This window comes from Kogia breviceps, chromosome 10 (genome assembly GCF_026419965.1).
Source record: "Kogia breviceps isolate mKogBre1 chromosome 10, mKogBre1 haplotype 1, whole genome shotgun sequence".
Classification (NCBI taxonomy): Eukaryota; Metazoa; Chordata; class Mammalia; order Artiodactyla; family Physeteridae; genus Kogia; species Kogia breviceps.
The window spans coordinates 11,674,587-11,699,931 of record NC_081319.1 but is presented as its reverse complement, the minus strand read 5'-3'; the positions used below and the strand labels follow the sequence as shown (position 1 = coordinate 11,699,931).

At 51.1% G+C, this 25,345-nt stretch overlaps 1 protein-coding gene and 1 long non-coding RNA gene across 11 annotated transcripts in view; one reads left to right on the top strand and one right to left on the bottom strand.

The window, feature by feature from the left end:
* The window catches only part of ITPR1 (inositol 1,4,5-trisphosphate receptor type 1), a 327,850-nt gene that overhangs the window by 236,907 nt on the left and 65,598 nt on the right, over positions 1-25,345 (top strand). For all 10 annotated transcript variants that reach the window (XM_067043583.1, XM_067043582.1, XM_067043578.1 and 7 more), the window contains 3 exons: positions 15,486-15,666; positions 17,158-17,411; positions 24,072-24,272. In XM_067043583.1, the coding sequence (XP_066899684.1) occupies positions 15,486-15,666; positions 17,158-17,411; positions 24,072-24,272 (636 nt within the window). The remainder of the gene's footprint in view (positions 1-15,485; positions 15,667-17,157; positions 17,412-24,071; positions 24,273-25,345) is intronic.
* LOC136794969 (uncharacterized) lies at positions 915-18,946 on the bottom strand. The gene is made up of 3 exons (XR_010842496.1): positions 18,913-18,946; positions 6,161-6,321; positions 915-1,053 (listed from the first exon to the last, which is right to left on the bottom strand). It is a non-coding gene; the product is annotated as an uncharacterized lncRNA (long non-coding RNA).

Sequence of the window (25,345 nt, the reverse complement as noted above, 5' to 3'; positions counted from 1 at the left end):
GAAGGGAAATCCCGTGGTCGGGGTGATAGGGCCAGCATCCCTTATTGGGGTCACCCTCTGAGCTGCTTATATCCCTACGGGGTCTTCTGTTGAGCAGATAGGACGCGTTAAAGGCCCTGTGGTTCAGCATTTGTGTGCCTAGTGGGGCCTCGGGCCATCATAGCACCCCGTGCCCTGTGCGATTAACCCCACCCCTTGAAGAGACTTGTGTTCAAAACCCTACCTAGCATCATGGGTTTGAAAGTCCTCTCGATTGAAGCCACACGTTCAAAGACTCAGAAAATGCTTACTGAGACCAAGGGCATTGAATTCTCCAGCACCTGTAACGTTTCTTGAAAAATGCTTGAGAGGGAAAAGTTCCCATGGTAACAGTTTTTTGAAAGAGTCTTGTGGCATCACTAGGATAAGACAAGATAGCAGAGTAATGAGGGTTCAGCAGCACAGCCTGTAAGCGCACGCTCCTTTAAAGCTACCTCCAGGCGAAGATGCCGGAACAAGGGTCTGTCCAGGAGCACCGGCAGCGCTGGAGGCTCTGGCCGGGTTGGGGTAGATCTCAGGGCCTCCCGTTGGCGTTTCCCTCTGCACGTCTCCGCTCTGTTGGCCTCCCTAAGGAGGAGGCCTTCGCGTTCCGCTAGACTCTTACTGTCTTGCCCGTTGAGAAAGAAAAAGACAACTGAGTCTTCCTGGTGGTATTTAGAAACCCTCAGTTGGCTTTACATGTATGTATCTTGAGTGCTCTGACCTCCTTTGAAAACTCAAGTCGTGTGTGTGGTTTCACACGATTCTCTGCTCTTGGGTGTTAATACAACTCCTGGCACATTCAGAAATGTCTTCAGAGGATGCCACAAGATTCCGTAAAGTTTTAGCCTACGGCAAGTAGATTTTTTTTTTTTTTTTTTTTTTTTTAATACCTGAGGAGGACTTGATCCGGAGGGTTCCGAACTTGATTGATGCTCCTGAGTGTCCTTAATGTGGAAATCTATACCTACTCTTTAAACTTGAAGATGATCCCTAACTGGCTTAAAGTCCTCAACCCGCAGGCTGAAGAAAATGCTGCAGAAAAAAAAAAAAAAAAAAAAAAAACAAGGTCATGCTGCATTTTTTTGGTAAGCACAGGAATCAACAAAGAGATGTTATATAACTTCTATTTATATCCTCCTTGCTCACTATCTGCAGGCAGACAAGAGTCGCTGAGAAGGGATTTAATGAGCTCTCCGGGTTTGCTCACCTTCCTGAGCTGGTAGAAACCAGCTTGTTCTCAAGTGCGTCAGCAAAGAATCTGGCTGTGGGTGGGCGGCCGGGGTAGGTGGACGGACTTGTTGCCATGGTGTTCTGTAACTCCCCTGTCTCTCAGCCATCTCGCGCCCCCTTCCCTGACTCCTTCCTCTCCCCACCTTTTCTTTTTCTTTTTTTCCCCCCAATCTATCCGCTTGCCCGTTTCTCACGCCTAGCGCAGTATTCTTGGAGCTGTCTCCAGAAACAGAATATTTTCCTTTGCCCCCTAAGAGTTCCCCATTGTGTAGCTCTAAGACATCAGAAGGGTTCTGGCTAAGGTGTCTTTTCTCCTGCCCTCACCGATTTCTTTTCCTAGGATATTTTTCTTTATTACCAGCGCCTTCATGACAGGGACCTGTCCTGGGAGTCTTCAGGCCCATCCGATAGAAGCTTACCCTTTGCTCTCGGGTCAGCCCCTGAACTAGATGGATTCCATTGCCTTTTGCACGGACCATCCCTCTGCCCCAGAGAAGGAGGGCTCTTGGCACTTCCATAATCCTCCTGTGATCTTGCCCTGGGTGGGGTGACATCTCTTATCTCATCTAGCGCATGCATTATAAGATGGAACCACATGAAAACAAAGGAAGGTGTCTGTCTCACAGTGATAATTCCTGGAGCTTGGGCAACTTCTGTTTCCTGAAGGGTGCAGGTTGAGATTACTCAGCCTGCATTCAAAAAAAAAGCGGCTGCTCCAGCCACTTCTCGGCCGGGAAGCAGAACTGCCCTCCTGAGAAGCCCCGGTGGCAGCTCCGGGGGTGTCCGCCTGCACCCTGGCTGCTCTGACGGCTTTGCCTTGTCGGTCGCATGCCCACCAGAGCAGAGACATTTAAAAGACGTGAGTTAGGGAGGTTATAATGAAATGTTCTTAGAAAAGAATAAGTAGTTCCCGCGAGGATAGGCTTCAAAGAAAACAAAGCCGAAACCCACCCCTTGTCTTGTCCAAGAGTTGTGCAATTCTTAAGAACAGTAGCCTGTTTGAATAATCAAAGGCGAGCTGACTTCCCCGTAGTAACTTCTGTTAGAGCCATCTGCATAAAATATCCCCGGATTCCAGACCAAGAAGGCAACTTTTTTTCCCCCCTCCGAGTAACTGGAGGGACTTTCCCTTTGGAACTTTTCCAGTCGAGCTAAGTTCATGGTTGAGAATTCTTTCTCATTAGAAGCTGCCAGCGGCTAGAGTGCTGACATGGGGGCCTTAAAGACATGTCACCCACAAGCCTGGGCCCTGAGCACTCAGAGAAGCTAAGTGACATTCACAGCTGGCATTGGCACTTCTGCCGTGACCCTCCTTCGTCCTGAGAAATCTATGCCCACGTGCATTTCCCAAGTCCTCTAAGCTCCTCTGTGAAAGTGTCAGAGCCTCTCTTGATGTTTCTCCCAGTTACCTTTGCCTGGGTTTTTTTGGTTTTCTTTTTCTCTTTCTTTTTCTTTTTTTTTTTTTCTGCCATACGCGGGCCTCTCACTGCTGTGGCCCCTCCCGTCGCGGAGCACAGGCTCCGGACGCGCAGGCTCAGCGGCCGTGGCTCACGGGCCCAGCTGCTCCGCGGCACGTGGGATCCTCCCGGACCGGGGCACGAACCCGCGTCCCCCGCATCGGCAGGCGGACTCTCGACCACTGCGCCACCAGGGCAGCCCTGCCTGGGTTTTAAATTTGTCATCAAGATGTCCCAGATGCCAAAGGGGAGAGTCCTGTAAACCGTCTGATATCTTCAAGCCACTTGTTGCCCTTTGAATTCAGGACTTAAAAATGTATACTGCTGTTGGAGGAGGACGGTGCTTCAGTCGCCCTCACCATACGGTGTTTGAAAACTGTGTTTTCATTAGCCTCCTTGCAACACAAGCCCGCAAACTGTTCAGCCCCGAGCTTGCTGTTATCAAGTCAGGGGTGTGAGCCAGGTTCTGAGACGGAAGGTCTACGAATGATTGTCCTTCCCGCCCCACCTTAATAATGCAAGTGTCAGCGGGGCCAGAGTGGTTAACAGGTAACTAGACGGCTTAGGATCCCCAGCCAGCCTGAGCCCATCACAGAGGCCTGGGCACAAACCCGATAGGCCTCTGAGAGGTGAGAACGCCACACTAGCCCCCTTCAGCTGGTCTTTGGCATTCGGCACGTTCCCCGCTTGGCAGGATTTTGAGCTTTCGCAGGCAGGGATCTTCTGGTTATCGAGTTAAACTTCAGCTGCCATAGATGCATAGCTGGACTCGATTTAAGTTTTGCAGGATTGCACGTCCTTCGGGAGCACGGTGCGTTCATTAAGATAGCGCGTATTGATGGAGCCCCTGCTGGGTGCCAGGCGCTGGGTGAGGTGGCCGTGACACAGTCTGGACTGAGATCACAGAGGGCCTGCCCTCGAGGAGGTTATAGTCTGGCAGGGGAGGTGGATTGTAAGCCAGTTAACAATTAAATAAGGGAGAAGCGTGAAGAGGGAAGAGTGTCGTGGAGAAGCCACTGGGGGTGCTCAGAGGAGGCTTCTCCAGGGAGATGCCTTTAAGCCCAGACTTAGCAGACGAGAAGAGAGCGTGTGGCGTGAAGAGCAGAGGGCAGCAGTGTCCAGACAGATGGGTTGGCATGAGCTGACATATGGCAGGACCTGAAGGAAGCCAGCGTGGTTGGAGCATAGCATTGGGGGCGGGGGGGCAGGGGCGCGGGGCCTGAGACCGCTGCTCGACCCAGGTACCGAGCTTATCATCAGGGAGGCTGAATTAGGTGATCTCCACGGCCCCTGCCAAGCCCTAGTCAGTGCTTCTAAAGGGCACCAAGTTGGCTCGGGCTGTAACCTACTTGGATACACGTTACTGATGCCAGAGCCATAATCTATTAAGCAGCACTTACACAGATGAGTGCTGTGTCATTTTATCCTGCCATCTCCATCCGTCTGGCCATCTGTACGTCTTACTCTTGGATCTCAAGGATGTTCTCTGCAGCCATATGGGCCCCCTGATGGGCCAGTACCCAGTGAAATGGACCTGCTGGGTTGGGAGGACTGAAAGTCCTGGAGCGTGTCCTTTGGGGTTCAGACCAGGACTGAGACCTGAGAGGTCATTTGATCGAGCAGAGGACAGCAGGTGATGGTGAGCCCTCCGTCAGGAAGGTGCTTGCTTTGCTTGATGTTTTGCTGTTTGCCAGCCAGCGTCCTTGCCCCCCGACAGGCCAGGGTGTATTTATTTCTTTTTGGATGTTATCTGTCGAGCAGGTGTGTCACAGATCGGTTTGTTGAGAGTGGGGAAGGGAAAGTGTCTGGTACGGAACACCTACCAGGTGCAGGCCCTGTGCTGGGCTTGCACTGTGCTACCTTCTTGATTCCATCCTCCAGGCCTCTTGGATGGCACTTCCCCTCCTCCTTCCTCCATTACAGATGAGGAAACCGAGGCTGCAGGTTAATAAATGCCCTGTCCATACCTGCCCAGTTCCTTAGCCACCCCTGTCCATCTGTTTGTACCTTGCTGAGTGTGCAGGACGTGGAGCTCTCTCTCTCTGAGCCCCTGCTGCTCTCTGTACAGACACAGAGAATGGGTGTGCAGAGGATTCTTCTTGACGTCGACATAAAGCTCAAGTTGGATGCCCTGGGGAACCTTGGTGATTTTAGGGCAGAAAATGTCCATCAGTGTTGATTGATTGGCCCTCAGGTACCCAGGATAGAAATAAGACCAAAGAGCGAAGGTCTTATCCTCCGACTCCTGTGTCAGTTCTTTCTTGATAACGCGGATGGAACCCCCAAGTGAAGCGGGAAGGGACAGCGGCCGCGTTGCCCCTAGGCTCTGGGCAGGGGACCCACCTGAACCCTCCTTTGCTGATGCCCAGGGTGCGTTTCTTGCTGATGGAGTTTTTGCAGCACCTCTGGCATCGTTCTTTTCAGCTCTCGTGATACACATTGGAGGCTCACTGAGAAGGCCTCTGTCCCCGCCATCACAGATCCCACAGCAAGGCTGTGGGCAAGCTGACACGAGACCTGAGAGTGTCACCTGAACCACCAGAAGGCACTTTCGTTAAATCCTAGAATCAGTCCTGGAGGGCACCCTTGGAGACGAGGGTGCGTCTCCAGCAGCCCCAGACGTTCACTGATACTGATTTTCTTCTTCTCTAGTTGAGTAGGTGTCTGTAGACCGAGAGTCCAAAACCTCCCTGAGTACTTTAACAAAAGTCATCCCTGAGGTCTAACCAAAGTCTCGTCTGCTTCACGTTGCCTTTCTTTTTTATAAACCTCATGTTGGCTTGAAGAGCAACCAAAGTACCTTCTTGTACTTAAAGAATTTTCCCAAGGAGGTCCCTGCTGCAGTCTCCCGTCGCTTCAGGCAAATTTGGGGTTGCTTCAGTTTCCCATTTTACTGGTCATGATTATTTTTCTCTGGAGGCTCTTTGTTTTCCTAAAGCCTTTGGCTGGAAGGGACAGATGGCTGTGCCAGTGCACCCCACAAAATACGCTGGCCTTTGGCTTCTGTAAGGACGTTTGAGAATTGAGCCCAGAGAAAATTTGGAGTCCCCTTAACTTCTTGTCCCTGGGTCTTCTAGAATGAAGGCTGACCTGCCTCCCTGAAATCTGTGTGATTTTACTCTTCAATATTGCTAGAGATGTTATCGCTGACAGTTTACCTACACATACAGGGGCTTTGTAAGATAACACCTTCAAAAAATATTTTTTTAGGAAGTACAGTCTGTTGAGGTGTCATGGATGAGTATGTGAGAAGCTGTCAGTGTTCCGATCCACACGGGAGAGGGGGGACCTGGCTGCTTACCAGATCGAGCAGACTTTCCTGGCCAGTGCTGTTTCCTCTGGGCCCCGGGGGACAGGTAAGGGGAGGTGTTAAGCTCTCAGGTCTCAGAAGAAAAGTGGTTCTTAGGGAACAGGTGGGACTTGGCCGCTTGCTACACCCAGAATTAACTCACCTTGAAAAGCATCATGAAGGTCCAGTGCTTTGGTATTGACCTTGGAGCTCAGGCCCTTCCCTGGAGCCCAGTGCCCAGATTAATCTGGTCCTCCTTGTCCTCCAGCCCCTCTCTCAGGCCTTGGGAATCAGCCATGAGCAGACGGTGGCCTCCGTCCAGCCCTGGCAGGGAAGAGGAGTTGAAACATGCTGTTTATGTCTGAGTTATCAAGAGATGTCTCTACAGTTTGGGTGAGGGAGGAACTCTTTCCAGAAAAATGAAGTTGAAATGTCAGTGCCTTTCCAACCCGTACTTCATTCACTTCATCACTTCCTTCTTTTCTATTTTAAAGTTTATATTATTTCTGAACTCATTAAAGCTGGCAACATCCTCAGAGACATTGGTGAGCTGAGACTTGCAGATAGATGTTTACTGGTTGAAACCCATCAAACCTTGCTAAAAACCTGTCCGTAGAGTGAGGGATCATTTGTACCAGGGGAGTGTTTGATTCTTAATGCCCTCTTCACTAATTGTTAGATGCTTTTCAAATACGATACTTTTCCTGAAGTCAAGAGTAGGTGAAAATATTGGAAAAACAGTTCATGCTGAAAGGCTTGGGCCTGTCCAGGGGGAGGGTCTGATACCGTTCTGCCTTGGGTGTGTTACACTTTGAGAAGTGGAAGCAAAAACATTTGTCTCTGTGTCTCACGGAATCTGAACGGCATCTGTAACTAGTGGAATTCCAGCTGGATTTTTTTTTTTTAACTTCCTTCATTGTGACAGTTACTGGGAAAGGCTCTTCAGTGTGTTTTTGCTGTCGATTTACAGGCCATCTTGACCTACCAGTACGAGACGGGCTTGTTTATCTTTGGATGTTCTGGGGATACTAGGCTTTGGTCATCACAAAACACCCAGCACATTAGTCGATCCACCTATCTTACCTGCTAGCTGATTTCCTTTGAAAGTGGTATCGATAGATTATACACCCTGCGTTTGAGTAGCTTCCCGTAGTAATCAAAGTGCGTTTCACATAGTGTTTCATAACTGCAACCTTGATGGACCCCCTCCGTGTGGCGCACACGAGGCTGTGGTAAGAGTCGCGTTTTTCAGATCAGGAATCTAGGGCACAAATCCAGTTAAGCAGATCGCCCAAGTTCACGTAGCTGGTTATCTAGGAGCAATGGCTAAAATTCAGGTTTCCAGACTTGCAGTTCTCCAGGCTCCTGTGCCTAAAGCATGTGTGTTTTCTCACCTGGTGCCTGGTACCTGATCTTTGGGTTTTGATTGTTGTCATGGGTTTCTAAGAAAGGGACTCAAGACCTACAGTGGTCATTGAGTGACAGTGGTTCTGTGAACAACCTGTAACCCGCGGCCCCGGCAGAGCTTCAACTAGCAAAAGAGGCTTGTTTGGGAGCCCAGATTAGCGAGAGCATCAGGCCTTGCAGGAATGTTGGGGCATTCACACGTGTTCCTACCATGGCTATTCTTGCCTGTGAGAAGAGCCTGTGAGGCTCTGTGCTGTGCAGCTGAGAGACCTGGGCTGGTGGGCAGGGAGTGCCTTATAAAAAGCCAAGAGGTGTTTGGAGTTTGACACACAGTTGCTCAGGTGAGAGGTGTTGAGCAAAGCAGGGGCGTTGAGAACATGGGCCGAGGTGTCGGACCAGTGGGGCTTGAGTCCTGGGGCACCACCACCACTTCGTAGCTGTATGACTTGGCAAGTTATTTCACCTCTTTGAGCCTCAGTGTCCTCCTCTGTAAAGTGGGGATAGTGGTAGCCCCTACCTCATGGGGTAGGTAGAAGGGTTAAATGAGATACTGTATACAAAGCACTTAGTTGCCAAGCAAATCACAAGGCTTCAATGACCGTTCACTGACTTACAGATCACGGGTCCCCGGGAAGTGATGAAGTCTCAGTTAACCACAGGTATAGGAGGAGAACCCCACAAGGTGAACCCCCCACTTGGGTAGCCACCGCTGTCACTCTGTCACCCGCAGAGCCTCTGAACAAGCTGGACAGGAATGGGTTGGTCTGTTTGGAGACATTCCTCCGAGTCCTGGAGACTCCAGGGCCGAGGCCGAGGTCCCCGTGTGCCAGAGGCAGAGTAAAAAGAGAAAAAGTCAGACTCCGGGGAGGAATTGCCATCTGCTCCTGGATTCAGCCCTGTTCAGCAGTCACATTTTTCAGATTCTTGCATTTAGCCTGAGAACGTAATTCATTCTGCAGCGGATACGTGAGCACGCATGCACCGTGGGCTATGTACCAGGCAGTCAGATACAAAAGCTCCTTCTCTGGAGTCTCTGAAGGCTCAGCATGAGGGTTTCTAGAAGGTGGACTGCTGCCGGGGGAAATGCTTTCCTTTGGGGAAGGATCAAAGTCTCAAAGCTGTCCCAGGAGCGCTGGGGACCGCGCCCCCCGCCCCCATACCGCACCCTCTCCCGCCAGTCCTGTCCTGGATCACATCCACCTCCGCTTCTCGCTGCTGCCGCTTCCTTTCTCGGAGGTGCTCCTAGAGGGCTCCTCCCGTGTCCCTGCAGGTGCAGGCTGGCTGGCGGGCTCTGCGCTCCAAGGTTCCAAGACTGTCTTTGCCCTCCCTCCCCCACGTCTCTGAATTCTGGGGAAGATGGCTTTGCAATCAGGTGCTCATGCGCTCACCTTCCCTGGTGTACGTCCAGCACATGGCGAAGGCCCGTGGCTCCCATTCTTCTCCCCACACCCCATCCTGCACAGTGTGACCTCTTGCACCTAAAGGAAGGAGTCCCCCCACCCCATCCTGCACGCTTCCGGCCTGTTGTTTAGAGGAGCTGCCAGTTGTCTGCTGGTCCCTAACTTCGGGCCGCCTCTGGTTTCAGGAGCCGGGTGGGCCTGTCATAAATCACGCTCTGTTCCTTTGCGAGGGCTTGGCTGGGCACAGAGGGTGACTGCCAGGCTAATTAAGGGATATCTTATTATTTTCAAGAGTGATCTGAAAGGGTGGTCTCCTCGTTATTTTAAACCAAGACCTCAGTTCTTAAGTCCCCCTACAGCTCAAGCAGCCCGAGGAGGGCAAACTGTGTGTCCTCTTGACAGTTATCTGAGAGCAGGAATGAAATCTGAGCCGCTTGCTGTGTCACCCAGCCACCACCAAGCCTGGGCAAAGGGACAGGCTCGAGTAGGCAGGAGACGTGGGCTCTGTGTGGCCTCGAGATGTCTGTTTCCCCCTCTAGGGCTCAGTTTCCTCCTCTGTAAAATGTGAAGGGCGGGGCTAAATGGGTAGTTCCCGAACAACGTTCTGTGCAGCCCTGGCGTTGCAAGCAGGAGCTGCAGTGATGTGAGGGCCACCCGCCCTGCTGTGTTTCAGGCTGAGCAGTTCTGCCTGTATCTCTCTTATACCGGGGTCCTTATGGAAGATGGCGTTAGGGGACGGAGGAGGAGCAGGGTTTCCCTGCTGGGAAAAACATCTGGAAATGTCTGGAATAGAGTGCTTCCAGCTGTAACGTTCTGCGATCTGTGTCTTCTGTTTTGTGGGGATTGTTTTTAAGCCTGGCTTACAGGGGCCGTACCTGGGTCCCCTCCCACCTCTGTCCCCCAGCGCTCCCGCGGAGGTGGCGGCTCCAGACATGGACCTGTTGTCCGTGATGTTGGCATTGACGCTGTTTCTGCCCCCAAACCCACCCGCGTCCTTTTTGGAGGCGCCTCCCGATCACTGGGGCTGGTGTCCCGTGTGATCACTGAGGAGGCAGGCGGCGCACAGGGCCTTGAGCGCAGGGGCGGGGAGTGGGCGTGGCTCTGCCACGCGTCAGCTGATCTCTCCGGACCCCAGCTCTCACGTCTGTCCCGTGGTGGATTTATGAATGGTGATATCTATCGTGGCAATCTCCTAAAACGCCGATGAGACAGCTAATGTGAAGAGGGCTTTGGAATCACATGCGATTTGGAGATAAGCAGAGGGGGTGAAGAAAGATGGGCCATGAGGGCGGCGGACGCAGACCCCTCTGCAGGGGAGACGGCCTCTGAGGGTGGCCCCTTGTCTGGGCGGCCTTGACAAAGTCCTCCAGCCTTCGGGTACCGAAGCAGGTTTTTTTCCCCTTCTCTTCCTTTTTATTGTGATTTGATTTACATACAATAATATGTAGAGATTTTAAGTGTGCAATTTGATCCGATTTGACAAGTGTTTGTTACACCTGTTGTATTTGTTTTCAGTGGCTGCTGTAACGAATTACTAAAATCTTAGTGGCTCAAGACAGCCAGATTTTTTTATCTTACAAGTTGGACATGAGTCTTAACTAGACTAAAATCAAGGTGTCAGCAGGGCTGCATTCCTTTCTGGAGGCTCCGGAGGAGAATCCGTTTCCCTGCCTTTCCCAGTCTCTAGAGGCCCCTTGGCTGTGGCCCCTCCCTCATGTTCAAAGCCAGCAATGCTGAGTGAAGTCGTTCCCACACCGTATCACTCTACCCTCCGCTTCTACTTGTAAGTACCCTTGTGGTGACACTAGCCCCTCTCAATAATCCAGCATAATAGGGCTTCCCTGGTGGCGCAGTGGTTGAGAGTCCGCCTGCCGATGCAGGGGACACGGGTTCGTGCCCCGGTCCGGGAAGATCCCACGTGCCGCAGAGCGGCTGGACACGTGAGCCATGGCCGCTGAGCCTGCGCGTCCGGAGCCTCTGCTCCGCAACGGGAGAGGCCACAACAGTGAGAGGCCCGCGTACCACAAAAAAAACAAAAACAAAACAAACAAAAATAATCCAGCATAACCTCCCTAGTTTAAGGTTAGCAACGTTAATGCCATCTGCAACCTTATTCCCCTTTGCCACGTGAGGTGACATCTTCGCAAGTCCCAGGGGGTTAGGGTCTGGACATCTTTTCAAGGACGGGGGCGCATTATTCTCTCGACCACACCTGTGTGACCTCCACCCCAATCAAGACATCTTCTTCACTCCAGAAAGTTCTCTCGTTTCCCTTTTAGTCACTTCCTATTCACCCGCCCCCCGTTTTGCTTTCTCTAACCTGGGACTAACGTTGCCTGCTCTAGGCCAGGTTTATTTGGACGTGGGTGCTCAAACCTGCTGCGTGGGGTGGAGTGAAGAGCTTGGAGAAGTGAAACAGTCTCTCCACGGCTCTTGGCTCTAGGTTTTGGGGGTGGAGGTTGGGGTGTGACTCATTGAAATACGCCCACGGAGGGAGGTAGACCAGTGCCCCTGAAGAGCCTGAGGCGGGTCGGGGCCGAGTCCCCGCCCGCTCTGGTCTGGGGTCCCACCTGCTTCTGGGGAAACAGTCCTGAGGAGGGCGCCCCCTTCCCGCCCGCAGGTCCTCCCAGCACGTTGTGACCGAAGGAGGTGGAATGAACAGGTCTGTGAGCCGTGTGCAGGGCCTGGTCTCACGGAGTCCAGATGACACCAGGCACCAGGGAGGGGCAGCGAGGGTCTCCAGGAGTCCCTGGCCCGGGCCTGCTCCGCGGCCCGCATGCCTTCCCCCCGGCACAGCCCCTGATTGGGGACCGGGGGTCCTTAGTTCCTCCACATGCCTCCGTTTTCACTTCTCCTCCCGTACGAGGTACCAGCACTTCCCCTCTGGGGCCCAGATGTCTTCCTTCCAGGGCATCTGCTGAGCTTCTCAGTTGGGGCCCCTGCAGCCCCGCCGTCACCCCTCCTTGCTGCCCTGCCACTTTCCCAGGCCCGTGCCTCTCACGGCGTCCTGGGCAGACGACGTTTGTCACAGTGTGTGGGCTTCTCGGGCGTGCTTCACCCCTGATGCACATTATCTTCAAGACCCCAGAGGGTCTCCTGATCTCAAAAAGGAGTAATAGTAACAGCCGCTTCGTCAGGGGCTGTGTGTGAGGTGAGACGCACGAAGGTTCACCCCAAGCTCCCGGCACGTCGTCAGGTCAGCCGTTGGGAGCGTTACTACGATCATCTCGGGTCTTCGTAACCACCCGTGAAGGCCACGCCCTGTTATAGTGCCCGTTTTGCAGATGAGAAGATTGGGGTTTCAGAGCCGTCGTCCCTTGCTGAGGTGACACTGGCTAGTGAGCGGTGGAGCCGAAGGCCGGTCTTTCTGACAGTTCTCACCACTTAGCTGCTCGGGTGATGCCTTTGCCGTGGGGTGTTCACATGACACTAATGTCGTGGTCGTACGAAACGAACACACTTAGCGGGCACTGTGCTAAGCACCTTGTGTGCACCTTGGCAGCCCTTCCGCGTGGGTTCAGAGAGGTTGAGTAATTTGCCCAGGGTCACAGAGCCAGTGGATGAGGGACCCCAGCCTTGAACCCAGGAGGTCCAACTGGAAAGCCTGCCCTACTAAGCCCTCCGTTAAGAGACGTTTCCTTCCTTCGAAGCACCGGTGGTATCTCTCCTCTTGGTTCTTACTAAGAGGTGTGATGGTGTTGGCCTCTCATTTCAGCGTGATGGCCGGGTGCCTCGGAGCCAAGTCCAAGACTCCTGGAATCACCTCTCCCATCCTCCAGCCCCCGTCCTTGCTTGATGTCGGTCTTCTGTGCTGACTCATGTCACCGTACCCCGCTGTCCACTCTACCGTTTTATTGACCACGTTCTGTTTATGAAGCAGCTTCAAATCCTTGAGGGACGGGGACTGTTATAAACAGTGCAAAATAAATATACTGGCCGTTGCAGAAACGTGTAGAAGCGTGTAATCCTCAGTGCCTCGCCCTTCTCTCATTTTATAAGAGGTGTCCTTGCCCTGACCCTGTCAGGTGACATGGGCTGGGTTAACCAGCTAGATGTGAAGCAGTGCGTTTGTAGCAGGTGATGGGTGTGTCCTCTTGCGCTCTTACCGATGACAGATGGCAGGCTTTGGCTCTTTATTTATTTACTTATTTACTTAAAGTGCACCTGTTTTCTTGAACGACCGGAGTGTCCAAGGATGCTTTTTCAGTTGCCTCCATGCCCTGAGAAGACTTAAGGGGCAGCAACTGAAGTTCATTGCCCCGAGCAGACGCCTCCTGGTGCAGTCCCCTCCTGACCCCGTGTGGGTGAGATGCTGTGTACCGCCTCTTGGTGGAAAATGTAATCGCTCTATTTAGGTGGCTGTAGGTTGAGGTCTTAGTCCCCCGTACATCTCCTCTTGTTTGCGGAAGCACTGTCTCTCAAAGAAGTGAACAGTTGTAATTGGCTTCTCACGTTAGAGGATATGGGAAGTAAGAATCGACAGTATGGCGGGAGTTTATTTCTGCCGTGGCCGCTGAATATACGTAGGATCTGATGGGGGGGGCGTGGTTAGCGAGTCAAGAGGAGCCGTCAAGTGTTGAGTTGTATTCATTGTTTCATCAAATCATTATAGAGCGCCTTCTGTGTGCCGGGCCTCTTCTGGCTGTTCTCATGACAGCTGTGAACCAGATAGGCGAGGCTCCTGCCCTCTTAGAGCTTACGCTCTCCCCAAGACAGGCAGTAAGTAGGGGAACAGTAAATACAAGTGTCGTTTCAGGGGCCACTTGCTATGAAGAATAAAATAGAGCACGTGAGAATCAACAGCTGGCACGGCCGCTGCGTTAGTAGGATGGCCGGGGGTGGTTTTCTTGAGGAGGCGATGTTAACGCTGTGACTGAACGATGGGGGGACCCCAGCCATGGGAAGAGCCAGGAAGAACAGGGCAGTGGCGCTGAGTGTCTGCTGCTGTTTGCCAGCACTCTGTTGAGTCAGTGGTGAAGAGGCTATTTCGGTGAAAGTCATTAGGATGACTATTGAATGACTGTGTCTTTTTCCTACCAAGCCGCCCGTTTCACGGGGCGCAGCCCTCTCTTTGTTCAGCGTTGTTTCTCCTATAATGGGCGTAGTCCCTCACTCATGCCAGGTGCACAGTAAATAGTGGACGGGCAGACGGACAAATGGAATGCTGGTTGAGTGGATGGACGCAGTAGACGCCTCAAAGAAAACAGAGGGAAGTGTAAAGGCAGTGGGGCAGACTGGAGACTCGAGCTTGGTTCACAGAGTGGGCGCGCTGGCGGACTCCGTGACCCCCAGAATGTTGGGGCAGAGCAGCGGGGGCAGGCAGTGACTCGCAAACTGGCATCTGGGAGCGGCCGGGGGAGAAAAGACAGAGCCAGAGAGCACGGGTAGGAAGGCTGGGTCCCGTGCTGTATGTAAGAAACAGCCAGAGGTGAAGAAGAACAGGGAGAGACGGAAAAGCAAGGGCACGATCCAGAAGAGCTCGGGGAGCAAATGAGGCAGACGTTTGTCAGGGTAGCGTAGGGGCCAGTGGCTAGAAGAAGGGTCACAGTGACTGAAGTTGCATGTGGGCAGATGGAAACGTGGTGGCTCTCGGGGCCGGGGCACGTGCTGAATCCAGCACTGGGTGTGTGGGGGGCGGTGAGAGATGGAGCAGTTAAGGGGCTTTGTGAGGCTGGTAAGATGTTGTTGTTTTCTGGGATTGCAAGCCTAGGGTTACCTTCTGTAGGGAAGTGCCATCTTTCCAAATGGGGGAGGATATGAAATTGGCAGAAAGCTCCAACTGGGAGAAGCAAATATATTGTTTGGAGCTTTGTTTTATTCCTCTGGAAATTGAGCGTATTGTATTTTTATGTAAATAACTCACAACAGCGTGGTATTTGCAAAGGGGTGAAAAGAGAGTGCTCACAAATGAAGTTGAGATACCATATTGTGTTTTTATATCAACAATGTATACTATTGCTTGCAGTGGATCCGGAAACAAATGTGTCTTCAAGAGGCGAGCTACCTGTTAATTGTTAGCTCTTTCATCTAACCACCCTTTACCTCCCCTTTCAAGCCTGACTCGAAAATCCCCTTTTTCACGACGATTTTGGGATCCCTCCAGCCCAGCGCCGTCCTTGCCACCTCTGAGCTTCTTTACTATAATTGTCTGCGTAGTTTCTGGAGCATGTCTGACGCATTCAAGCCCTCCTTCTGGGCGTGTCATGCTAACCTGGTATGGAGCCCTATAGGGGCAGGTAGCACGTCTTACTCATCTGTATATATTCACAAGGCTTTGCAAAGAGGAGGGCTCGTAGAAGTCCTTAAACACGTGACTGGCCCTGCAACAATCACCAAAAATACATTCTGTTTCCGTTGTTAGTGGAGTTGATTTATATGTGTGTGGGGGGTTGTGCTTCGTTGGCTGAAATCTGCCCACCACCCCTTAGCATGCTTCCCGAGTCTATATGACTGGTTCAGCCAAGGAATGGCAGTTTGCTTTGAAGGCTCTGTGTCGAAAACCTCAGGGTGTAGAAGCCAGAGAATGACAGTGCATGGAACGGTGTTTAACCCTGGTCCAAGGTTAGACCGTCTTTGAGGTTTTGTGTCTGGCTCTGATCTCCACGAGGTTTTGGTGTCCTGAGTGGGATTCAGTGACTGGTGTGTCACAGTGTTGAACAAGCTGTGGGTTTTCCTTGGCAGCACTCCTTTTTCTGCCGGTTGACAGAAGATAAGAAGTCGGAGAAATTCTTCAAGGTCTTCTATGACCGAATGAAGGTGGCCCAGCAGGAAATCAAGGCAACGGTGACAGTGAACACCAGTGACTTGGGAAATAAAAAGAAAGATGATGAGGTAGACAGAGATGCCCCATCACGGAAAAAAGGTAAATGCTCCCCTGCATGCAGCTCTTCAGTCAGCTGGATTGTAAACATGGGAGGAATCCCTGGTTTTCCTCTAGTTTTTACACGACTTCTAGACTCCAGACGGTTCTCTGACTGGGGCTTTCAGAAGAAGAAAGCCAATCTGGTTGTGCTATAATTCTTCCCGTGTAACCTGAACTGAATTCCTGCTGCTTTGGAGGCTCCTCTTGTTTAATAAACTCACATACATTCTTCTTTGTCAAACCCAGGGTTTTATTGGCAGGAAATCCATTAATAATCTTTTCCTGTAATTTCCCTTTAATGTTAGAGAAAGCTGTGGAATACGCACTTTAAGACTGGCTGTTGTCTTTTGTCAGCTAATCCTCCCTTATTTTCTGAAATATTTGAAAGTTCATAAAGCTTTTTATCCATTATCCCCCTTGAAGAGAAGTTATACTGGGGAGTGGGTAGACCCAAAAGTGTTGGAGTCAGATGGCCTTGAATAGGTCTGAGTCTCATTGTTTTAAGTTTAGAGCTGAGTTTCTCAGCCACAGCACATGGGACATCTGGAGAATTCGTTGCTATCAGGGCTGCCCTGTGCACTGCAGGCTGTTTAGCAGCATATGTGGCCTTGACCCAGTAGATGCCCGTAGCCCACCCCCAACTTAAAATCTCTCCAGGTATTGCCTGTCGTCCCCTGGGCGGAGGTGGGGTCAAAATCATCCCAAGTTGATCACCACTGGTCTCGAATGGGGATAAAGAGAAGAAAAAGAAGAAAGGCTCGCATTCACCGAGTACTTTCTGTGAACCAGGCACTGTCCAAAGTCCTTTACATGTGTTACTGCATTTAGAACTCAAGTTGACATTGTAAAATCGATAAAATCGTTATCCCCATTTTACAGATGAGGAAACTGAGGCATGGGGATGGTAATTAACTTGTAGGATATGGAGCTAGTAAGTTCTAGAGCCAGGGTTTGAACCCAGGCAGTCTGGCCGCAGAGTCTAATGCTCCGAACTCTAGTGCCTGGTTACCTTACAGGGTTACTCTGAAGATTCGATCATAAACATCAAGTGCTTAATCACGGTGCCTTGGGGCTTAGTAAAGGGCTCCATCAACTGTTGTCTAAGAAGGGTAATTACACTTTGCTTAGCCTATGTTGACTGTCTCAGGAACATTCTAGAGGAGGACTTCACTGATGTTCTCCCCATTTTACAGATGAGGAAGCTGAGGCCCAGAGTCATAGACGTATGAGGTTGACAGAACCTCTACTGCTTTTCCTCTAAGACACAGAGCAAGTGTAGGGGACGTGTTAGAGCCACCAGCAAGCTGGAAGGGCTCAACTTACTTTTAATCCTAAGAGGTGAGAGCAGATGGTGGCTTCTCGGAGCGTTTTGCCAACCTTGAGAGACTCGCGGGTGAATTCCGGAACTTAGGTCTCTGAACGTCGTCTTTGGCGCGCTGAGTAGTGTTCCTGGGATTCGGGAGCCCTGACCGTCTCACATTCGCGTTCTAGCCAAAGAGCCCGCGACACAGATAACGGAAGAGGTCCGGGATCAGCTCCTGGAGGCCTCTGCCGCCACCAGGAAGGCCTTCACCAGCTTCAGAAGGGAGGCTGACCCCGACGATCATTACCAGTCAGCGGAGGGCGCCCAGGCCACGGCGGACAAGGCCAAGGACGACCTGGAGATGAGCGCGGTCATCACCATCATGCAGCCCATCCTCCGCTTCCTGCAGCTGCTGTGCGAAAATCACAACCGGGACCTCCAGGTGAGGCCGGGGGGCGGCGACGTCTCCCGGCGCCTCTCCTTTCAGCCCCTCTGTCCGAGCCGAGGACCCAGAGTGGGTCTCGACGTCGGGGCACTAGCAGTGTTTCTCTGTCTTGCCGTCCCCGCTGGCTCCACAGGGACCGGGACCAGATCTCATGCTCAGCGGTGTACTTGCCACCCGCTCCACGTGTGTTTGTGATACGTGTGTACGTGCCTCTGCGTGTGTGTGTGTGTATCTGGTAGCCTGCCACCATTTGATACATAGGTGCACGGGGAAAACTTGAATGGACGGAGGGGTGGATGATTAAATATACCAGTCCTAACAGAGTCGGGTACATAGAATGTTCTAATCAAATATTTCTTGGTTGGGGGCTTCCCTGGTGGCGCAGTGGTTGGGAGTCCGCCTGCCGATGCAGGGGACGCGGGTTCGTGCCCCGGTCCGGGAGGATCCCACATGCTGCGGAGCGGCTGGGCCCGTGAGCCATGGCCACTGAGCCTGCGCGTCTGGAGCCTGTGCTCCGCAACGGGAGAGGCCACAGCAGTGAGAGGCCCGCGTACCGCAAAAAAAATAAAAAATAAAAAAATAAAAACCCAAATATCTCTTGGTTGAATGAATGAAGTGGCTTTCTGGTGTTTTACACAAAGGTTCAAAAATATTTGTAGAACTGATTATTCCAGAAATCCTTTGTTCACTTTTTTTTTTTTTTTTTTTGTCGTGGGATGGTAACACTGGCCAGGTTGATAGGGCACTTAGATGATCCTGGATGCTAAGCGTTGCCTGTATTATAACAACTTGTTTTATAGATGAGGAAACCGAGATGCCCAAGACCCAGTTAGGGAGTACGGAGCTTGGAACTGAACCCAGGCAGTCTGGTGGGTAGAGGCTGTGCTGTCAACCACCACATTAAGACGGAGGGCGTTTTCTTCCTTGCAGAGTTTCCCCAACAGCAAAGGCTTCTCAGGAAGGGCCAAGGATGGGTTCCAGAGATACCCTCTTTGTTCTGAGGGGGCACAGATCTGTGGAAGCTGTCTCTGCCCAGGAGAAGCGTGCTAGAGCCACCGGGTCCTTGGCCTTCTCCTGGTTTTGCTGCCGACTCTTGGGGAAAACACCCCTCTCTGCCTAAAACAGATGAGGGTGAACAGGAAAAGTGTGTCTGAACTCCTCTAAGATAGAATGTTTTCTCCTAAAATAAATAACTTGGTGGGGGTAGTTTTATTTGAATCGTGATGGTTTGAAAAGAAAATAATTCTAGTCCAAACATAGCAAGGGGAAGGTGCAGCCTTGAAATATTTGCACTGCTGACTTTACCCACCAGGTGATTTGTTGGCCTTTCACATGTTAGCTGTGGCCAGACCATTCGGTGCCACCACCAGAAATCGCTAACACTTACAATCTGCTGCAGAATCTCTGCCTGGGTAAGTTGAGTAAGAAATTATATTGCTAAGCAGTAAGACAGAACAATTTAATGGAAGTGGGTGAAGTCTGCGGTATTAATACTTACTGTGCTGATACTTGTTTTCAATCAAATGGGTCCGAAGAGCCTGGCTTTGAAAAAGCATCGAGGGACTTCCCTGGCGGTCCAGTGGGTAAGACTCCGTGCTTCTACTGCAGGGGGCACGGGTTCCATCCCCGGTCAGGGAACTAAGATCCCACAGGCCGCGTGGCACGGCCCCCAAAACTAAAAAAACTAAATTAAATTTTTTAAAAAAGCATTTAGATCCAAGGTCATCAACCAGCCAAATCTGGGCCATATTTCAAAATGAAGGGATTTCCGTCAGCTCCACTGTCAGCCACGCAGGGACTTCAGGCTCTTTCTCCGCTTCGCCGGCCACTCCTTTCCTCCACTGACCTCCCCAGCTTCATCCCGGACCACGTCTGAGTGTGGGATCTTGGCTGTGAGTCTGTTTTTCTTGCCTGTTGCTCAAACATTCCTACTTTGGACATAGAACACGTTGGCCCTTGATGCACTGGCCTGACTTGCCTGGATGCCAAGATCAGTGGGTGGACAAAGCCCTCATGACCCAGAGGTCCGGGGTCTGGTTACTGGCTCACTGGCTGGTGTTCCTCTGTCCGGAGGCGGACTGTGTCTGCTCTACCTACCATATCTATACCGTTCATCACCGGGGGGACAGGCCAAGGGAGTGTGAGCGATGTCATGGGAAACCACGCTGTCCCACCAGTAAGAAAACAAAGCTCCACTGTGGTGTCTTTGTGGATGGGGTCCCTACCCTGCTGCCGGGGCGATTTCTAGGCTGAATTTGGTGGCCAGTGCCCTAGATTGTTCCCCCTAGACCGGTGTTACTGGTTTCCACCAACCTCGGGCTCCAAAGGAAAAGTAGGTTCATACTACGCATATGTGTGTTGATCTTCTCATCTCGGCGAGTATCCTGCTCTGTGCCCTGCCCTGGGGGTGATGGAGGACCTCCCCCCCCCCGCCCCGCTTCCCCTCACAGAGCTGCGCATCTAGGACAGGAGCCACTCGGCAAGCTGGAGACTGCCGTGCAGGGTGATAAGTGCTACAGTTGTGTCATCTTAGGGGTTCTGTGGGTTCAGAGCAGGGGAAGCAACACGGTAGTAAACTGGGTCCAGGAAGGCTTCCCAGGGGAGCTGATGTCTGCTGAGTTCTGAGCAAACAGAACACAAGGCTACCTTGAGCAGAGTCCGTCCGTGAATGTCAGGGGCGGTCCTGAAGTGCTTGTTCCTGGGCGTGGCTCTGGTTTCATGGACCTGTTCTGCCTCCCATCGGCCCCCTTGACCTGCCGTCTTCACAGCACACCCAGCCTCCACTGGGAAGACAGCAGCAGGCTCCCATTGTACGAATTCACCACTTCTTAGGGGGAAGTCTTCACGGTTTTTGTTCTGTACCTTAGCTCTTTGCAAAACTCTGCTTTGAACTAATTCCCTAAGAACCCCACGGGCAGAAGCGCCTTCTAATGAGTCCTTCCAGGACAACATTCTCTAATAGGCCACTCTGCCAGAAACAGTGGTTTCAGAGGGAGAGGGAGTGTACAGTATGTTTCAACATATATATATATTTAAAGCTTGGCAGCTTCACCTTTGAAGGTTCTGTAACGCCAGTGGTTTTAACTGTTTGGGGCTGCAGAACCCTCCGTTTGAACATCTTAGGCAGAAATGTACGTGGTGAAGGAGATGAGAACAAAGCTGCTTTGTTCGGAGTAGAAACGACAGAGTGTTAGAACTTTCCTTTCCTCCCTCACCTGCAAGAGCCCTGCGAGCTGGGGCATTCCTGCAGTCAGTCCTACAGGGCTTTGCAGGGAGTGGCTGGAAAACCAGTGATCTGGAGCAGTGGTTCCCTAGCATGAAGGCTGCACTCATCTTTACTGACTCCCGCTAAGCCAGGCACACTGAGGCGGTCCTAAAATTGCTCTGATATGATGGTATTTGTAGGAATCCAGTTCTTAAAATGATGGTTTTAAGTGGGATTCAGCTACTCTGTATGCCACCCTGTTGGCAGTTTTCTGGAACCGATGGTGGATCTCTGGGTCAGGGTTTCCTCCTGGAGCCGAGGGAGAAGACATTCTCACGAGGAGAGAATTGTCAGCTCCCTGGTATAAGGAAGTGCACATAAGCCCAGAGAGAGAAGGAATCTGGCCCTTTGAAGTTGCCCAGAGTTTCTTGTCATATTTAGAACCTTAACTTTCCTGTTGGTAAATGTTCGGTAGCGATAGGGCCGCTGAGTTTGACTTCGCTGAATGGGCAGTTGCTGCCTTAAGCAAGCTTTGTTCACAGTATTAAGAAACTCGATGGGAAGGACTGTTTTTGAACCATTTTCCGCGTGCTTTTGAACCTTCGTCTGAGAGGCTGGCTTTGCCTCTCACCTGGGTTAAAGAATACAGGTCCTGCTCTCTCTCCACGGAAGTCTCTTTAAGCACAGACTTGAAGTCTTTGATTTCCTTCATCTACCCATCTTGACTTGGTCCCTGGCCCTCCAAGGAAGACCAGAAAAAGAACAGGACTTTTCTAGTCTGGACAAGGTGGGGTAGGTGGTATGTGCTATGGGTGAACTCTATTCCTTGAGCATAGAAAGAGTTCCCATTGGCCTTTAGCGAGTGGCACACCTCTGTTTTTGTAGAGAACAAGAGGAAATGGAACTGGGTTAGGGAGGAGAGATTCTGCGTAGACATTCTGCAAAGGCCATGAGAAATGGGAGAGGCTTTCAAGAAAGGACAGTCCACCATCCTTCCCGGGGAGTCTGAAACATGTCACATGTTGGCCTTGACGGGTTCCCAAGTCCCCTTTCCTTCATGCAACTTAATTCAGGTACTTCAGCCAGTGTTTATGAAGCCCATGGCACGAGCCAGTCTCTGTGTTGGTTGTCGGTCACCAGGGCTGGAGCTCCAACCTGACTGGAGTCAGGATGGAGGGCTTCCTGGAAGAGGTGACTTGAGATGCCATCCTGAAGGAAGAGGCGTTAATCAGGGTGGAGACAGGGAGGGGGGGAGTGACAGGCAAAGAGAATAGTGGGGCTGAAGCCCAGGAGGTGAGAGAATGAAGGGTGCTTAAAGAGCAGGAAGAAGTTCATCAATGCCAGACAGAGGAGCGTGGCGCGAGAGCTGACGTCCTGAGCAGAGAGGGGCATGGTGGGAGTGGCCACATCACTGAGCAGAGGTGGGGAGGGGCAGGGCGTGGCAGGAATGATGACACAGGAGTTGGGAGAGGCAGAGGGGCCTCGAGAGCCATGCTGTGAGCTTGAGCCTAGGTTAGCCTGGCCGCCTCCTGCCCTCTTCCTGAATACTCTCCTTCACTCCACCACTGCATGCTGAGGGGTTCAGCCAGGCCCTCGAACAGGCAGCATCTTCCCCGAGGGGCTGGAGCGAGAAATGGCTGCACAACCCTCCTCTGGCTTCCTGTGACCCTTAGAAAAGTAGTCACCTTGCGAAAGGCCAAGTGGTCTCAAATCACCTGTCCTTCCTACACCTCCCACCTGGACCTGAGTGACTGTGCAATTTCTAGACTAGTCAGGAAGGCTTGAGCAGAAGGGCCTGAGGTTAACTTGGGGTGGGGCTAAGGGGGGTTATTTAGAGGATGAGTCGAGCATAAACTTGATTACCAGCTTTTTTTTTTTTTTTTTTTTTTTGCGGTGCGCGGGCCTCTCACCGCTGTGGCCTCTCCCGTTGCGGAGCACAGGCTCCGGACGCGCAGGCTCAGCGGCCACGGCTCACGGGCCCAGCCGCTCCGCGGCACGTGGGATCCTCCCGGACCGGGGCACGAACCCGTGTCTCCCGCATCGGCAGGCGGACTCTCAACCACTGCACCACCAGGGAAGACCGATTACCAGCTTTTAATCTGGGCATTTATGGATGTTTTAATTACACAGGGAATACATGAATATATTCTATGAAGGTTTAAATGAAAGTAAGTGTTTGGTTTAAAAAGCAGTCCCTCTACCCAGAGAGAACTGCTGTTGGTTTGGACTGTATCCTTCCTGTCCTTTCTCTGTATATTTGGATGGAAGCACTGGATACATATTAATCTGCTATTTGCCCTTTTGTTCTTTTAACTTAACGGTATGTCCTAGAGATCTTTCCATATTGGCGCGTATGGACCTACCTCAGTGTTTCCAACTTGTGATATTAAATGATGTTGATACACTGTCATTTGTTTACTTCCCAACTGATGGGCGTTTAGCTTGTTTCCAGTTCTCCTCTATCTCAAACAGTGCTGTAGCAAACATCCAGCACATACTTTGTGAATAGTGATAGAAGTGGAATTTACCAGGTCAAAAGTTAACATTCGTTTTATCTTTTGATTCTATCTTTTTACTTGAAAAAGATACAATTTTCTACAGTTTTCTACAGTAAACGTGTGTAACTTTTATAACTATGCCCAAAAGACTATCTGTGGTTAATCTTCCCTTCTTTTTAAGAAGAGATTACCGGAGTCTGTGACGAAAACAAAAAACAAAAAACAGCTCCTCTGCATCAGAATAGATTCTGAGTTATGAGGTGGTTGAATGAGGCTTGCTTGACTTTGTTGAGAAATTATCTGCTGTTATGTCTCTTGTTAGCATTGCAAGTTTACCTGGAGGATACAAACTCGGGCACGTGCACACAAGCACACACACATTTACTCGGTTTTGTTCCTTCCTTGAATAACGGAAGTGGTCAAACAAGATAAGCCAGGTTCCCGCCATGGCAGTGGGCTTAAGCCCAGCCTGTAACACTTTATTCTGTGATGAACTATCCTCAGTGTTAGGTTCTGGGCATTCAGCATCCAGACCGCAGCATCATCTTTTAAACATTCACTACTGTCCTTGGAAACGTCAAGACTCTTGAACTTAACATACGATGGGTGGGGAGGTGGGCTGGGGCGGAAAAGAAAGAAATGAGAACTGAAAAAGGCTACTGGAGTCTGAACTGGGTTGTCAGAGAGAGGAGCCCTCCTCCCCTGCGTCCCATACAAAAGAACCTTGGGGAACAGGCCACAGTGTTTGCACCCATTGCCATAGACCATGTCCACGGTTGACCGTCACGGGGGCTGACTGACTCTTCTGTTCCACCCAACCCTGCATTTCTCTGCGTAATTGCTGCTCAATCCCAGGCCCCAACCAATTACGTGCCATCGAAAGGTCAGAATGAGTGACCTTTTCCCTCTTTTCTTTGTCTTTGTTCCCCCAACCTGGGGACTGCCCAACTGCAGAACTTCCTTCGTTGCCAAAATAACAAGACCAACTACAATTTGGTATGTGAGACGCTGCAGTTTCTGGACTGTATTTGTGGAAGTACCACGGGGGGGCTTGGTCTTCTCGGGCTCTATATCAACGAAAAGAACGTGGCCCTGATCAACCAAACCCTGGAGAGTCTGACCGAATACTGTCAAGGACCTTGCCACGAGAACCAGGTAAATCCACTTGCGTTTCGGGGCGGAAAAAAAAAAAAAGTGTATCATTTTGAAACGTTGTTGACAGGGACTCGTTCAGAAGTCATAACAGCATCGACCTAGGGATTGGGTAGAACTGGAGGCCTTTTCCAAGCAGTGAGGACGGAGCAACCGAGCATCATCATGTTTCAGGATGTGACCTAATCACAGGCGCTAGAGGGGCCGTCCGGGTGATCATGTCCAGCTTGGTTTGGTTTGCATGGCCCGACTCGAAGTTGACGAGGGATACATGTTAAAGTTGGAGTTAAATGAATAGGCCCAGGAGGCTGGGCTCTATTTCAAATATTAGGAAAGAGTCAAAAGGGGGCTACTTCATTTAAGGAGGTTTAAACCTAACCAGAGAGAAAAACCTTGCTGTACATGAGACAACTTGAAAATAATATGAGAAAATGTATGATTGAGACTTTAACACCACAGACGTTCAGAGGAGGGAAGGACTCCGTTAGTCTTGACCTACGCTTCTCGAGAAGTACATTTTTGGAGTGGAACCCAGTAGTTCCTTGAGTAGAGTCATTGCTTATCCATGACGTCGTGAAGATCTCGTGCGGTTTTGCGCTGATGCTAGAATGAGTATGATTTTTTAGCTCAAGTTATTTAGCTGTATCCTGGCTGGAGGGGGTAGGCCAGTGCTTAAATGGCCCATTATAAACCCAGCGGCCAGGAAAGGTATGACATGCTGTGTTCCTTGAGAAGCAAGGCCAGAACCTTCACTCGGAAGAGAAGAACGGCTTACAAGAGGGACCACTTGCTGTATGTTAAAAAAATCTGATCTTAGTTGTCCATGACTACGAGGCGAGCGTTTTGTTAGATCCACTTTCGTCTCCAGGCTTCCTGATGGGACCCGTGGGGTCGTTAGAGTTAAAGTGAAAAGGAACAAAAAAAAACTACAGCAGGCTTTGGGGGAGAGGCTTTATCTAAGGGAATTTCTTTATAACCTCAAGATGGCTTTTCTGCCAAACAGAGGCCTGTTAAAAGGAGCATACTGGGGTGAAGTCTGCTGCAAATGGGGCTCTTACTTGGGGGAAGGTGATTAA